Source organism: Thermobia domestica, chromosome 10 (assembly GCF_964235325.1).
Source record: "Thermobia domestica chromosome 10, izTheDome1.hap1.1, whole genome shotgun sequence".
In the NCBI taxonomy this organism is placed as follows: Eukaryota; Metazoa; Arthropoda; class Insecta; order Zygentoma; family Lepismatidae; genus Thermobia; species Thermobia domestica.
Genome location: NC_137463.1, coordinates 32,312,602 through 32,330,487, shown reverse-complemented (window position 1 = coordinate 32,330,487; position 17,886 = coordinate 32,312,602). Strand labels below are relative to the sequence as shown.

The 17,886-nt window shown below is 34.8% G+C and overlaps 1 protein-coding gene across 1 annotated transcript in view; it reads left to right on the top strand.

Annotated features, from left to right (window-relative positions):
* Nup205 (nuclear pore complex protein Nup205) overlaps positions 1-17,886 on the top strand; it is a 126,463-nt gene that overhangs the window by 41,036 nt on the left and 67,541 nt on the right. The window contains exons 13-16 of the mRNA XM_081727946.1: positions 4,067-4,305; positions 5,704-5,913; positions 9,104-9,283; positions 12,379-12,626. Of these exons, the coding sequence (XP_081584072.1) occupies positions 4,067-4,305; positions 5,704-5,913; positions 9,104-9,283; positions 12,379-12,626 (877 nt within the window). The remainder of the gene's footprint in view (positions 1-4,066; positions 4,306-5,703; positions 5,914-9,103; positions 9,284-12,378; positions 12,627-17,886) is intronic.

Genomic DNA, 17,886 nt, shown 5'->3' with positions numbered 1-17,886 from the left:
CTGACATCTGTACATGCAATGTGCACACAACGTTAACAGTCGAAGTACAGGATATCAGAATATGCAATGAACTGATAAGTTTTGTTCAATGACAAAACAGTTTCTTCAGTGCATTTCGAGCGATGCAAAACTAATTTTTGGCCATTAGGCCATTTAACTAAACATTGTCTTTAGTTGTCCATTATACTTGAGTCATATATAACAACTAATCGCTGACTCTTGGCTCGTTCCTTCGTTCGTTTCCGCTATTTTTTTTTTTTTTTCGTATTCCGATCAAAGGAACAGCAAATACGCGATTCCATACATCATTGGCTGCTGGATATGTGACGTCACGCCGAAGAGTGGAAAATCTTGTCTTCTGCTTTCGAAATGCTTTTTTTACACTATGAATGCTACTTTAGTTTTATTAAGTAGACCTATTAAAGTTATTTCACTTTTCTTTCATTTCTTGAAGAATATAACGCGTTTTTTAAAAAGCACTTCATTTATGGTTTTCAAAACCAGGTGCCCACAATCAGATGTGTGCTTACGTGCCTCAGATATTCTGTGTGTGTATAAACTACGTACTGTACTGTAACCTCAGGGGCAAATCCGGAAAGGGAAGGGGGGTACATGTCCGCCCCAAGTTAGAACTGAGAAAGACTTTTCCCCAATAATTCCATTTCAAAAGTATCATATGACGAGAAGCAATGTTGAATTCAGGAATTTTCTCCAGGGAAATAATTGCATGTTGGGGGTATGTCGGAAAAAATCGTTATTAGTATTAATAACTCGTGATTTTCTTATGTATCTTGGGGAGGAAGTCCATATCTCCGGGGGAAGAATACCACCGGGGCACCCATAGATTCAACAGTGGGGAGAAGTGTGATTTCTGAGCATGAGTCTCATCTCCCCCCAGAATATAAGCCGCAAAATACCCGCTTCCAATGCCCAAGATAGCTTTACGCCGATGGCTCTAGCCATCACTGATACATGCACTATGCATGCCACATGAACCGTGCATGTACAGTACTCGCATACATTTATCTTGCAGCATATGTTTTGCTACGTTTCATTCCTGAAACACACAGCACACATGCTACATGTAATCTGTATGTTTTTCAACTACAGACATATACTGTTGCCATCACCGATACATTCACTGTACATGCAACATGTACTGTGCATACAGCACTCGGATATATGTATCTTACTGCATATGATTTCTTTCTTTAACATAAACTGTACATTAAACAGGTTACGTACATGTTCAATGCTCTCTGACATGCACTTTGTTTTAACAACCTGTACACTACATGTTTTAGCAACGTTCTTTACATTTAATAGTGAATAATATAGCATATACATGCGTTGTACACACATTGTAATCGGTAGGGCAACCCAAGAGCATAAAAAGCATAACAGCAATTTACACATATGGTTGGTACCTTGAACATGATTGTGGTTGTCTAAGGATCCAGAAGAAACTAATTTTTAAAGCATAATTTTAGAAAATTAATCATAAAGCATAATTTAAAATATATAGCACAATTCTTGGAAAATTCTGTTTAAGTGCAAGTTTAACATACTGCATTAATATTTTTTAAAACCAATATTTACGATGCAAAATCATTGAGAACATAATGCAACAATGAAAAGCTTATTTTTATTTCTGTAAATTTTACGGTGTAATCCTTTGATGTGGAGGAAAGAAAAAAAGGAAAAGAAGAAGAAAACTTTCCACCAATAATGAATAGTACACAAGAACTCCACACTATATTGTGATGTGTACCTCTTGAACTTGAGCACTTTCTGTATGTTTTGGTGGCATCTTTTACTTTCCCTTTCTGTGCATATGCACCTCTAAGGCGCACACAAGTGATAGAAAAAACTGACTGGAGTAAATCATATCTCTGTACAGTGCATTAAATAGAAAGTTCATTAAATATGAAAGAAACTGGTTGTATAAAATATTAATAAAAACAAAGATATTTAGATTATTTAATGCATAGTAAATATTATACATTATACACGATTAATGTAAAACAATGATTGAAATTTACAATAAAGCATAATATGGGTTCCTCTAGTAATCAGTAATCTGTACAGCAAGTGTACGTTCAGTTTAATACAGGTACATTACATGCAACATGTGAAAAGTAGACTTCACGAAAGTCACAAACATGCATTATACAGATGTTTCAGAGCCTATACAGTGCATGTACAGGAGAAACATTTTCATATGGTAGGGCTCATAGCGAGTCACTTTTTTAACTAAAAGTTATTTGTTTGGGAGGTAAAGTGACTTTCTCGTGTGATTTATGTTTTGCAATGGCAGTTTTCTAAGAAAAATATAAAAATAAATGGAAAAAGCAGAAACTTGTTGCTCATTACTCTTCTGAAAGCTTCAGTACTTGCTGCCACATGTGAAACAGTCAGATTTTATTGTTTCTAAAGCACAGTGGATAGTTGGTGGATGCTTAAACTCTCAAGGTGGGGTTGAGAACCCTTCTGTGTTCTTTCTTCTATCATAATGGTCTTTTAGTTTTCTCTCGTAATAGTTAACGCTCCGGCTCAACATTGTGTGGTTCATCATGTTCGTCTTGTGTTATGCTTCTTGTATGTTCTTCTTAAGTGTAGATGATGAATTTGAATATTTCATGACTTTGAGAACTCTCAATGTCAAGTTGAATATAATGTCTGGAATGAAGAAATTCGGAAATAAGCCAGAACTGGTTCCACTCACTGAAAGCTTTTTACATCTGCTAAGTCTGCTTACCGTAAGTACAAAGCATACTTAGGAAACCTAAGAAAGGAGGAAGCTCAAAAGAAGAAGTAAAGAAGAAAAGATGAAACAAAACAACAAACAGAGAGGTAATGGAGAAATTGACAGAGGATAAAAGGGGCATGATGAGATTTTGGTCACTTTTTCGTGTGCTTTTGGTCACTTTTCAACTATTTAAAAGAGACCAGACCACTGTGAGCCCTGATATGGAGAAGCATCGTCATCCTCGCCAGTGTGATTGAAAATAATAATAATAATAAACACTTCAAGCTTCTGAACACTTCACATTATAAACTTGCCTCCAACTCATAGATGATGGAAAACTACTTGTAGACGAAATGGTGATTCCTTGAACTGAAGATAAAATCTTGAACTCAGCCATGTGATCAATCTTGTACTACTTCAGTTCAAGGAATCGTCCATTTCGTCTGTATCTAGTTTTCCATAATCTGTGAGCTGAAGGCAAATTCATAATGTGAAGTGTTCAGAGCTTTTAAGTTGTTTGTTTTCAGTCACCCTGACGAAAACGCCGGTGATTCGTTGAAACAGTTTGTCTGTCTACAGCATTACAGGATGCTTATAGATGAATTCTTGAATAGGTTTGAGGGAAATCTGATACAAAAACAAGCAAAGAGAAATTTCATATCACAGAATTTCTCGCTATGTATTCGTTATCTAATATAGTACGGATGATCATTGACATGTCTAAAGTTGGTAGACATTGTAAATCTCATGGCGATCAAATTCAGGATGCATAGTTATTAGTTCCCAGAAATCATATGGGAAAATAATTTGGATAAGCCGCTGATAACACGTTGAGAGATCGTAGATACGAAAACTACGAAGCAATTGTGATTGGGTTGGTTTGAAACGAGATAGAAGATTTCTATATCTCGGACGATAAACTTTTGGGTTTCTTAAGCCATATAGTTAGTTATTAATTCAGTATGAATCAAAATCAAGAGTTTGAGATCCATATAATAGACTGTGGGACATAGATCGAAGTTTGGTTGAGTAGTAGAAATAAGTCTTAATTTGTAATTCAGTGTCCATGTGGAACTGCAGAAGAAAGTAAAATAAAAATTTCAAGTAGTATAACATTGAGTAGAGCCTTAGCCGTTTTTACAAACTATCAGGTTGTGAGGTTATCCTGACTAGAACCTGACATCGTATTGAGAGAATTGAAGTATAAAACTGTTTTGAATTAGCAACTTAATGAAATTGAGGAGCTTAAAAAAATGTGCTGTGTTCTCTTTTGTAATGCCTTGATCTCATTCTCTCATTATTTTAACTGTTTTACAGAACATGATGAATTTTCTCGACTAGCGCTTTGTGAAAACCCAACATGGTCTCCAGTGTCTGTTATGTTAGGATTGGTCACGTGTTCAATTCCTATTGTTTTGAAAGCTGAACTTCTATTGACACTCGCCTCCCTTGCACGTTCTCCGGATGTAGCAACATCTTTGTGGCATAGTTTAGAAGCCTCGCAGGTTTTGTGTACTATACCATCTACTAGCAGTTTCAAACCGAGAGGGATACAGGTAAGAAAGTTACTGAAATATTTTTGAACGTAGCTACCCTATTGTTATCATTACAGAACTTGGCAAATTTACAAAGATGCAGTGTGACAGACAGAATCACATCTTTCCTCTTAGCTGTTAAGTTATTTATTCTTCCTTACAGTTTTCGTTCAGAACAAGAGATAGGCTTATTTTTGTTATTGTTCTAACGTTTTAGTGAGTAACTAAGTTAGTATTACATTTTGAACTATCAATTGAAAGCAGTAAGTTCTTGGTAGAGAATCAAAACGATTAGTTTGTATGTGCTTTACAAACATTTCTAGGCTGAAGCTGAAATGGAACATCCGTTGTTGCGATACCAAATGTTAGTAGCACCCAGCAAAAATATTCAGTATTTAGATTGGAACTAAGCAGCTCATTGGTAAATTAGAAAGTATAACTGTAAAACGCAGAAATTGTGCATGATTTGGTAGTATATTTCATTACTGTTTTCTTTGTCTTTGTTCGCGTAGACTACATGCGAACGTGTATTTTCGGCAGTATAAGAGCAACGTCGCATTTGCAACGGATACCTCTGAGTAGAATTAGTTTGTCTTGCCCTGCGCAGTAACCTGTCAAATTACAGGGCACTCATAGTATATTGACTCATTTAGAATCTTACACATACACTTAGAAAGAAATATCCGTCATATATCAGACTTACGCTGAATTATGTGAATTGCCTGATTACAAGAACGTTGTTTGTATATACAGGGTGTTCGGAAACAAGTCCAAACTTTGGAAAATGATCCTCACAGGAAAACATGAAAAATTATAAACTTTCAAAGGAGTGCACAAATGCGTCAATTCGGATTTATAGCCCGGTGGAAATTGGTCGGAACTATATAAAAATGGTAATAACTCGAGAACGAAATAACAGATTAAGGTCAGGTACATAAATGAATAAATAAACAGTTCTGTGGCTAGATATCAGAATCAGTGAATAATGATTTATATATAGACATGGTGAACGAAAAACTACGGGGCATATTGTTGTGTTTGGCGTCTAGAGATGTGCAGTGATACGTTTCACGTTCAGAAAGGGTCCATCAGAAGAGGCCTGTTTAAGGACCCGAGTACCATACAGTCAGATTATAAACAGTTTTTACTGTGTTTTATATATTAAAATATGGGAAATCCTCTTCTCCATCACGTCGATTCATCTTTAGATGCGAATTCAGTGATACGCTGTGATGATGTAGCATTCAATGATACTACGTTCGTACATAACGTATAGCTTAGCGATTTAGCTATTAAGCATCTATTTTTTTTTTCAATCTTTGTATATCATAGAATCCACTGTAGTTTCTATCTGTAGTTGTATTTTTTTTTATCCTATCGAAGTTCTTTACTCATTGTTTTCTTTTTTGTTCCATTTAGACTGAGTTAGAAGAAACAGAATCACGTAATGAAGAATATCCATTATCAAAAGCTATGCTGCATTTATTAGATGTGTTGACTGATGTAGCTATTCCCAGGCTGCTAGGTGTGGGGACAAGAACTCCTGGTTTCGATCCGTACTTACATTTTATCATAAATTCAGTTTTCTTAGGATTCAATACCAGATCATACAGGATTCCTGCAGAGAAGGTAGGTAGTATATTTGTTATAGGGTGAATGTAAAGTTTGAAACCAACAAGAGAACTGTTGAACAGGTTATTACCGTAATATGTAAATCCTACTCTATATTTCTGGGAGTCCCTGGTTCGATCCCAGACCGAACTCATGGTGAACAACATCATATCCGATTTTTTCTGCTTTCTCCCACATTCGCGTTCCACTACGAATTCTTTCATCATAATTAGCTTTCATTAATCATCTGTTAATAGTAGTTCAATGAATCTTAACAAATATAATGTCTAACACATGTTTTTTTTTTTTTCCTTCAAGATACCTTTCGTATTCAGGTGCCTGAATTTGGGACCTTGTTAGATGTGTCCAAATAATAATAATAATAATAATAATAATAATAGAAAAAAGCTCATTTCGGAATATTCCAGTGTTCATTTACCATTATTTATTTACTTATTTATTTATTTTTAAATTTTATTTATCGATGACACGCAGCACACTTCTGCGATCCTTCCAATTTGTTTGAATTCGGTTAGATGTTTGAGAAGTCAGAATAATAGTTGCAGTGTTAATGTCTACCAGTGACAGTTTATATCCTACATTTTGACAGTATACACCTTTAATTTTTAAAATTCTTCATGTAGCAAAAGTTCGTGGGAATGAGTTCAGATGACTGTGGTGGCTATTGCACTATTCATTCAGTTTTCTTCAGTGGTGCCACGGTTCATCTGTTCGCAGAAAGAATACTGACATTGCTTCAAACTTTATTGCCACTTTAGAGAACAGTAATGTAGATTTGGCAGCAACAATATATCCTTCCCTCTTGTATGTGCTTTCGTCAAAAACTTGTGTATTAATTGATCAATTTTAGTATGGTTTTCTTTTCATGTAGATAATTACATTCCTCTCTGAAAAAAAAAAAAAAAAAAAAGTCAAATAATTCCGAAGCTATAGACAATAGAAGAGCACAATGAACTTTTGCTACCCTCAGTTCAATCAACGAGTAACTTCCTCAACCTCATAACAAAGAAATTTGTAATAAATCTTTTTTAAAATATGTTGGGTTTACGAGGACTTAGTGGTTGAGCGCTCACTTCTGATACAAGGAATCCCAGGTCCTGTGAGTTTCTGGCTAACAACATCGTGCCCATTTTCTTCTACATTCTCACTCCACCAATTCTTCCATAATGGTCCACTTTCATTAATAAATCTGTCTGTTTTAGCCTACAGGGCATAACCGTTGGACTTCGGCTTAATTTATCTTGCTTTTACACAAGATTTCTTTGTAATAAAGTAAAATAAAATGATTTGTACATTTTTCTTTTTTAAATTTGGTAAAATAGAGATCAGATAATAGGGAAAATGACATTATTCAAACGGATTTGGACAGTATACACTACCGTTTGCGAAAATTTCAACAGCAGGAAGGAGACATGTGATTGAAATGAAATTTGTGAGTAGTTACATGACAATAAACAAATGATCAGGATTACAGACCTGTACATGCTCTCTAACCGTGAGAATTCAGTATGATGTGAAGCTCTCATTTGCTGCAATCAGAGCCTCTACACGTCTTGACATGGAATTAAAGGGGTCGTGGATAAGTTCCTGAGGAATCTCCCTCCACGCGATTTGAATATGAGTCCACAAAGCATCAACAATAGTTGCTGGACCAAAGTCACCGATCAACTGTGTTCCAGAGATGTTCGATGAGCAACATGTCAGGAGAATGTGCAAGCCAGGGAAGCAATGATACTGTCGTTCTCGAAGAAATCTTGCACATTCTTCGCCACATGTAACCGGGCATTGCCTTGTGAAGTTGCCTCAAGAAGTGGTAATATCTCGTGTTATAAAACCTCTTTGATGTAGTGGTTGCTGTTCAGATTGCTCAAAATACGTAGCAGTCGAGATCACATGTTGTAGCTAATGATACCCCAAATCATCACACTTGATAGTCTGCTGTGCTCTTCAATAATGCAATCCGGCAGATTCTGCTCCCTCAGTAGCGTATAATACGTATGTGGCATCACTATAGGATATGTTGAATGGGGGACTTGTCCGAAACCACTACATTTTATCTCAGCACGCCAGCGACAGCGTTCTCAACGCTGATTGCAGTCTGAACCGTTTGTAACTGCTGACCAATGACAACCGACGCAATGGCATGCATGGCACCAGTACCAATGGCAACCCGTATCAATCGGCGTTGAACCATCGACACACGTGAGTCCGCACCCGTTACAGTGCCCCTGCGTCGAGCCAACACTGCACGAAGCTGTACCATGTGTGACGGCTATGCAAACAAGATGGAGCTCATCCCATGCTGTGGTCGCACTTCTTCGTCCAGTATTCTCTTGCTGCGTACGGCCCTTTTATGTTCACTGTTTCAACACTGTTGCACATCACTGTTGCAACAGCATCCCCTGTACGAGCCTAAATATCATGATATTACACTCGTTTACCGGAGACCGATCATCTTGCCTCGTTCGAATTCACAGTTTGATGCTGCGCCCTTTGACGTTCACGTTTCAACTTCATTTGAGGGCTCTGTGGCGTAACACTACCATAACCGAAGGTGCAACGGTAACACAAGAGATGGCGCTGCTGGATGTACACTCATGTCCAAAATGATTGTCAAATATCTATAACTGGCTTCTTGCAAGAATATAATTTGATAATGATTTTGCAGGGTACTTTTAACACTGATACTATGTGTATAATCGGGAAATATATATTTGTGGTAAATTTCATAGGAAAAGAATTATAAATAAGAAAATTAGAATGAGTAAAACAAAATGTTGCTAAATGGACAAGAAAGTTTTATTTTCGTTTTATTGTTCTCTTTTGCTGCTCTTTCGACATGAAATTTGCCACATACATGTCTTCGCCGATGATACAGATATTAACATTATAAGAAATACAGGGCGAATTCGTTATCAAATTATATTCCTACAAAAACATATTTATAGAGATGCGACAATAATTTTGGACATGAGTGTACCCATCCACACCATCTCTTGGCAATTCTAATCATTTATTGCTGGTATATTGTTTCATTCTTGGTGTTATTCTTTCGGTGTTGCAATTTTTACCAATAGTGTATATTTTAATTAAACTTTTTTATAATATTTTATTAGTGGTTATGTCACTATGATTATGCCTTACATATCCGTCGTTTTATTATTTATTAATTGTAATTCCATTACAGTGGGAAGTTGCTCATGGTTGTTTAAAAATGCTTGTCAAACTACTTCGACAATATGAACCTCAACCACAGGATTTTGCTACAGTTATTGAGATTCAAGGAGGTGGCTCAGTGCAAGTGAATGCTTTACCAGGTTATCATATAATGGTGAATCTTAACTCTCAGTCAGAGGTGCTGAGACTGGTAAGTTAGTTTTCAGTTTATATTATTACTAATAATATTGTGTACTAGTAATGATATGCAAACATTAAGCTTCCTTCAATTCCAGGATTTTGGATTTACTAAATTTACTAAGAAATGATGTTTGCTACGGAGCGCATGCACACTAACCACCTGAATGCACTTATGTCTTGACAAGTTAATTATTATTATAATAAGTGTTCTGACTATTACTGATAACTTATTTACCGCAAACTGATATATTTCCATGCGTTACTATTTTTAGTGAAACTCTGTATTGATGCAAGAATTGGCCTCTGAAAATATTTGTGAATTACCGTATTTACTTTCGTTCTTTCACGCTTTTTAGCAAACGATTTTGGAATTTTTATTTTTATTTTACTAGCTTTCTGTTAAACGGCCTTGAAAAAATAGTAATGCAGAAAAGGAGTCAATTACCACATATCGAAGTCTTTTGATTTCGTAACTTTGTCCTCTAGTTCCTTCCGTTTAGAATTCAATTCCCCACGTCTATTTTCATCCTCGATTTTCGTATGCTAAAATTAGTGACAAAGAGGGGAATATGTGAGAAAATACGGTAATTATTCTTTTTTTTTTTTTTTTTATCATTTCAATACACTTTTTGTGATATTCTCAGAATACAATTCGTCTCATTCAATAACTTATCAAGTTACTTGGTCTCTTAAATATCTGTAATATCATTTTTCTCCCATTATTCCAATATTTATTGATATTTCGATTCTTGCAACTATTTCCACTGTTCTTCATATTCGCTATACAAAGTACTTTTAGTCATTTCCCAAGGCTTTTTCGTAGAGTTAGGTTTATATTTCATACTTTTCATTGTTTATACTTCCGAGTAGCTGTTTTTCGTAAGGTTTTTTTTGAAGTGTTCAGCCGAGTTACACGTAATTCTCTTCCCTTTTTTTCTATCCTATATGCTTCTGTAGCATTCCTATTCGTGCATTTACTTATCATTCACACTTAATGTATGTACCTCAATCTAATCACGTGCTTTATCAATTGCTCAAGAATATATATATAAAATAAAACATTAGGTTAAATTCTACTTTGTACAAGTCTTGAATCGTATAGAATTAGATGTCAGGTATGAAGATGATAAGTTCATATTTCATATTATTGTAGTAAGAAATGGCCCATTTTTATAGGACATGAATATGTAAATACTTGTTAGGAAGGTCATTACTGCAGAATAATAAAATGGAACAAGTGACCTGTAGATTTGAGGATTTTCTAGGTGTGCTTCCTAAGATATTTGCCCCACCAATGAATGTAGGGGTTTTGAGCATTACCAAATGATGGAAGTCTCACGCCGATAGGAAAAGTTCGACATGCCTCTTAATGTAGTGAGGCAAGAATAAAAAGTACGATATCACTAACTTCAGTAGATTCTCGATTAAGGCCCTGAAATTCGGCTCAGGATATCAAAAAGGGAAAATTTTGGATAAAAGGGAGCATGTTTATCTGAAGTATCTGCTCTTATCAGTGAGTGGAGGGAACTGTTGATTATTATCCAACAATTAAAGCCCTATGCTGTTAGATGTAGTGGCTCGGAAGACCTAAAACTGACCTCACTGTTGTTCGTCCCATCTTCCCCTCACATAATGAAGAAAGAAAGAAAAAAAAATCAACTAGTTTTTCTAGTCTATTGATTGTCAATGATAAAAGTTACATTCCGATAGGTCAGGCAGTTTTGAAGTAATACGTAAATACTTTTTCGAAAGGAAGCTCGTAGATATCGAGTTACCTTTGTTCTAAGAGTACTCTATTAGGTGTCATACAATGATGAAAGTTTAATACACCAGGTTTCGGTTTTCCAAGGACAGAACGTTGAGAAAGGAAAACCTCTACTAGGGGATGTAGATATTTTGGATTCCCGTCCCTACCAATGAAATTAGGAAGCTTTGAGAACTTCTGAGTGATAAAAGTTCGATTCCAGTAGCACAAAGTATTAAGAAGATAAACGTTATATATATAATGGTGAGGAAGGAGGAGACTTTTGAGCACTACCCAATAAGGAAAAGTCTCATTGTGATAGTCGTAACGATTAAGAGGATCTGGTACAATACTTCATGCAGTAAGGTAAAATATAAACTATTGAGTGGATAGTAAAAATTAGTGCAGTGTGCACTTTAATAAATAAAAGACTAAAGAGTTTGCTTACCTATTTGCAAAGTAATTTAATTTCTTCGAGACGATTATTTCGGTCACCTGCCTGCAACTAAATGTTGGTAGTACTCAGAAATTAATTGTAATCCAAAAGATTTTACTCCATTTTTTAAAAAAAAATACTATAATACTATACTTGGTATATTATTATCATTTTGAATTTACACCATGGTTTTAATGCAATTTTTTATATCGCTAAAGTAAAATAATAATAAATAAATAAAAATGTTCCGAACACTGCAATTATGCACAGACAATTATTTGAAAATATGAATTGACAAATGCTTATAAATTTGTGAACGTACTTTTTTATTTACTGCGTCTGATATTTAATATAACATTAACTGTACTGTTTCGGCATTCCTTAACACTTTCCTCAGAAGACCTGGTCAATTCAAGTGTTACTCCTTTCACTTCTTACACTTTTGTTCTGCGCTATTTAATGTAAATCATTTGCACTAGAATCCTCTTCTTCTGAAAATCTTGCTGTTATAAAAGAAACTGATGTTTAATTGTAGATCAACAGCATCTGCACAAAGTGCCTGTTAGAAGTGAGGAAGCCCAGATCTACTGAAAAAGGTTTCAGGGAATACCAAAACACTACAGTTAATGGTGCATTAAATATCAGAAAGTAAATAAAAGATTACATTTACAAAGTGTTATATACAAACAAATGCAAGTGGAAAGCTTACATAAACTTTACAGCATCGTCTTTGAAGTTCTTTTCCAAAACTTCAATGTTACCAAACTTAAATATAGAAACATTCTTACTCAGTGCGCAAGTAGTTAAGCAACTTATAACAACTTATAATCTTCCATTTTTGGCTGCCTAACTTTCTGTGGGTTATCCATTAGAAACCTGCAAATGTAATTTTAATGGATTTTTTTTTTCTTTCTTCTTGTTGCAGGTATTGTTCGTTATTGATGAAGGTTGTCGTCTGTTGGACACGCATAGTACGTTCCCAGGTAAAGAGGAGCTTGAGAAGACTACCTTATGTGCTCTACAACTGCTTGAGAGAGGTTTGCAGTTACAAAGGACATTCTTCAATTTAGTAACGAGTCAGGACAGTCCATTATTATTAACTGGTTTGGATCGCCTACTTTTGGGAATGAATCCTCGGAGCGGGAAACCTGATCATTTGTTAAACGTTGCGAAGTAAGTTGTTAGAAAAGCAGTATTTATTAAAACCTTACAGGGAAATAATGTGTTAAATATGTGTTACGTCGCAAATCGAATATCATTGTTTTTATGTAATGTACTTCCACCTAGCGGTATTGGGCAAATTCCAATTGAATTAACAATTAATAATTAATCTGAAAGTTTAATTGTTAGTTGCAATAAAACATGAGGAATTGTCAATTGTTAATTGGATTTGGTCATTAATCAGAGAGAATCAGTTGCAAGAGAGTAATTGCTGAGAAAAGCGATTACAATTAAATGTAGTCATTCAATTGCAGTTAAATGTAATTTTCATTTAGTTGAGTTGCAGTTAATTTTCACAGCAATAATTTTCAGTTGATTGATTCATTGCAATTGACTTTCATTGACTAATGGCCAACACTGTAATTACATCATACAGATGTTTTCATATAACAGGATAGAACAACACTTGACCTCGAAAGTGAAAAGGTATGGGGAGAGGTAAGACTTAGAAGTACAAAATAGCGGACAAAAATGGCCGGAGTTTTGCTGCCTCTGTTGTGCCAGAGGGAGAACGGAAAATGGTAATCACGGGAAGGAAGGAGTTTGAGATTGCTGAGTCAGTCAGGTTACAAAAGTACGGATTAAGAAAAAATGCGGAAAGTGAAACCAAAAATGATTGTTGTAGTATTAGCATAGATTCCGAGAGCAATGTTTGCAATGGACGTTGAGATAGAGCCGTCCAGAGCAAGATGGAATCATAAACATAATATAATAGTGTGTGATGGTTACCCTTTCAACCTTTCTTCCCAGCTGGAGTGGGAAGATGGTCATTATACACCATTGCACATAAGTACCTTATTTCAGATCTGGGAACTGACTAACGGCAAGTGGACAACGCAATATAAATAATCTTACCTGCACTTTTAATTGCTGACTTTTAATTGCAATTAACATTAACAACTACAAGTTTCAGTTGCTCCTGCGATTAGCAATTAACAGTCTCAAGTTTTAATTCCCTGACAACCAGTTAACAATTTACTTAATTTTAGTTGCAAATTTTAGAATTGAATTCAATCATAGTTAATATTATTTGCGAAGGACAAATTGAAATTAAGTGCAATTGAAATCATTTGCAATCCGTTTCCACAATATTTATTTTCAATTAATTTATTAATTGCAATTGATTTTAGCCCAACATTGCCAGCTAGTAATTTGCTCCCATATGTCCGTCTCACCCTAGAATTTTTCGAATACTTGTAAGTTTTAAAGTGGAGGTATTATAGCATGTCGTGTAAAATGCTACACGTATGAAGCACGATGTTTTCGAATAACCATAGGGATAATTTTATAATGGCTTTCATAATATAAAAGTTGAATTTGTGATTTTCGACGTTTCATGAGCCTTGTATATCGAAAAATATTTTTCAGTTATATTTTTAAAATTTACTCCTAACCCAGTCATTTGAAGAATATTGTGCCTTCACCGTTAGTCCAGTGGTTAGTACGCACGCCTTCCGTGCGTGGAGTCCTAAGTTCGGTTTCCGGTGGGAGAGCCTTGAAATTTGAATGATCACTGTGGTTCGGATTCCACTCGATAGGTCCACGTTTGTGATAAAGGGATTTAAAAGTAAGAGTTCCGGTATTGTCTCTTGCACATACGTAGCTTTTCAAAAACACCCAAAGAAGAGATATACCTAAGACGGATAACTACATCCGGCTTACTCCGAGGCAAATAATATATTTTAAAAAATTCTAAGGGAAATTAAATGTTTGATTAAATAATAACAATAATAATTTGGTTAGAAGTTAAAATCGTTCATTAGTTAATTCTAACAAGTTGTACTGTACAATGTGAGTTGGATTTGGCAGTTTAATCTGGCAGGGAACTGTTATGTCCGCATATATTTTCGGGATTTCAAATAGAGAAAAAAAATGGTTCTGGAAGTTTGTGTGAAATACAGCTATTTGGAATTCGAAAATATGGAATATTGTCAAAAGTATTGTTTGGTTTGAATAATCCTTTGTCCGCATTTCGCGCTAATAATGTCCGACATGAGTTCGAATCGCAAGGTTTGAAAGATTCCAGGAAAAAAAATACAAATTAAAAATTTTTTCTAAGTATAAATATTAACTGACTTCAAAAAAAGCACTTAAAAACAAAAATATTAAAAAGCGATAAAAGCAGAAAATAATAAAAAGCTCTAAAAAGCAGAAAACAATAATGGGAAACAGAAAATAATAATAAAAGCTCTAAAAAGCAGAAGATAATAATAAAAGCTCTAAAAATAAGAAAATAATAATAAAAACTCTAAAAAGCAGAGTAGGAAAAGATCTAAAAGTAATAATAAAAAGCTCTAAAAAGCAGAAAATAATAATAAAAAGCTTTAAAAACGAGAAAATAATTCATTACCATTATCTATAAAAAAATTTAAAGCCTGTGCCGAACCAAATGAATTAATTGTGTAATATAAAAATCATAGTTTTAGTGGTGATGTAATGGGGCATTAATTTGTTTGATTTGGCGCAGACTTCAAATTCATTTTATAGATAATGGTAATGAATAGAGACCGGATGTTAAGCAAAATGCCTATTCTTTAATATTAAAGATCTTATCAAAAATAACGTTTTAAAGTTTATATGGGAGGCTATAGTTTCGATTTAAGACAATTTTATTTTGCCTATTCTGTGCATTTTCTTCAAAATAAACCTTCATTAAAAATATATAATTTATATAACATAAATAATATATACATATATATGTATATTAGGTGTTCGTAAACACAAGCACATGGTACATTACAATATATATAGAGTGAACCTCAAAGATGTGCACATACTTCGGGAGGTGATTTGAGATATCAAATTAAGACAAAAAGTCCTGTTCCATGTTGTCGAATTCCGCGTCGTGTACGAGTGACAGGGGTGCCAACTTGGAATCGAAAATCGAATCCTGACAATTGAAACAGAACCGAAAGATATGCACATACTTCGAGAGGTGATTCTTGACATGAAAAGAAGACAAAAAGTCCTTTTGAATGTCACGAATCACCTCCAGAAGTATGTGCATACTTTTATGTCTCGTTCAAATTATTAGAATTCGATTTTCGATTCCAAATTGACCCTCCCCTCCTGTCACTCGTACATGACGCGGAATTCCACAACATGCAACAAGACTTTTTGTTTTTTCATGTCACGAATTACCTCCCGAAGTATGTGCACATCTTTCAGGTTCACCCAGTATATATGGAATGCATAACAAGCTTCGTTTTTATATATATAATAAAAGAAGATATTAACAATCAAGTATGTTTCTATATTCTTTGAAAATTATCTATGACTTTAATATGTTTTTTTAATGGTATTATAGTAATTATCTTCATTATTTCGAGTTACACTTTAGCGCCTATTTTACTGCCTATTTTTTAAATTTTTAGTGCTTATTTGCCTGCCTATTTTCTAGGTTTTTAGTGCATAAACATCCGGTCTCTAGTAATGAACTTTTTTTTTCGTTTTTAGAGCTTTTTATTATTTTCTGCTTTTTAGAACTTCTTTTTTTATTATATAGAACTCTTAAATGATTATTTTCTGCTTTTTAACGCTTGTATGGTTGCAAAAAGAGATCGCTTACTTTAAGGAAGTTTGCAGACTGAAAGCATTTGAAAATAAAATCCTGAGGCAAATATTCGGAACCAAAAGGGACGAGAATGGAGAATGGCAGAAACTTTATAATGAGGAACTGCATAACTTTATACGGGAGATCTTAAGTTGACAAAACCAGAGCACCACACAATATGACGTCACTAAATGTGATAGTAAGTTGAGCAGTGTTTGCAACTGATTTGGTGTTAACTTATTAATTTTATACTAGAGTAACAGACCGGTAAAGAAAATATGTTTAAAAATGATTATTTGTTAATGAAGTAATATACTTAAAGAGATATTTGTATATTTGTATGAAAACATAGCATTTCCACACGCGATATTTGATGATGTGCTCCGCGAAAGATTTGTTGCCACAAAAAAATTTGGAGATCCACAATATATAATTGACATAAAAATTAATGATAGGTCTACATCATATTAATATGTGACAGGCCCTTATCCATGGGGTCTAGGGGGGCGGGCCCTTCTAAATTTTTACGGTACTGGTCCCCTAAAATTTTCACAGTACGCTTGCAGTCAGACGCACTCGCCAATCCAAAAATTATGGTCGCCAGTATCTCTCACGTACAAATTGAGATGTCCTCCCCCTCAAACGGCCTTTGGTTTGACAAAGAAAGACTTCACATTCCGTGTTTTCTCTCACTCAGTGACAATTATTTTCTTACGAAACAGAAAATGCGCTGCCCTGTGAGTTCAGGCAGAAACCATTCCTACTGAACACTGGTCGCCAGCTCTAAATTTCTAGTCGAAAATTTGTACACTGAGCTAAAACATGATGATTAACTATAATACGTTTGGATCGGGACACCCTCCCAAACTTCTACCGGGCTTCCCCTAGATGTTTGCAGTGGCTACCAGCCTAGTATGTGATAAGTGACAGGACCGTAACTTGAGGAAGGAGAGGGCAAATGCTACCCATTTTAAGACAACATTTTCTTACTCCGTATACGATACTAACATGAAATTATAAATGATGCATCGAATATGTCCACTATATTACATAAACAAAACAACACATAAAAGGTAAATAAAATAAAAATGAGTCGTGGGCCCATTTCAATAAAAAAGTTTCTATTAGAGTCCCTAGAAGTAATGTTTATTCGTATGGCTTTGATATTTGTCAATATTGCCCCGTTAATTCATTTGTCATGTATGGAACGGGATCAAAGGTGTAACTAACAACCCGGGCCCATAAAAAGTAAGAGAAAGATGGAAAGAGGGAGCCCAAGATTAGAGAAACAACTTTTTTCTAGGAGCACCAAATACGCGTATCAATGCTTAACCCCTCCCAAGAAAACAATCTACGTTACGGCGCTGGATAAATGGATGCAGGTGTAGAATACATAAACATAAAAACAGTAATTTATGATTAAAACGAATGACTGCGTGTGAAAAAAGACTGTACTACTAATTTTTAAAAATTATATAACGTTTACTGTATGTAGAAAACGATGGTGCTGTCCTATTTTATGAGTTTGAATTTGCAAAATTTACGAAAGAAATATGTAATATATTTCTCGGGTTCTCTAGGATTACGGGGGACCAAAACTGCGTAAAAACACAATGTTTATAGGCGGAATGAGTTCATGTTGCGGAAAGATAATTGATA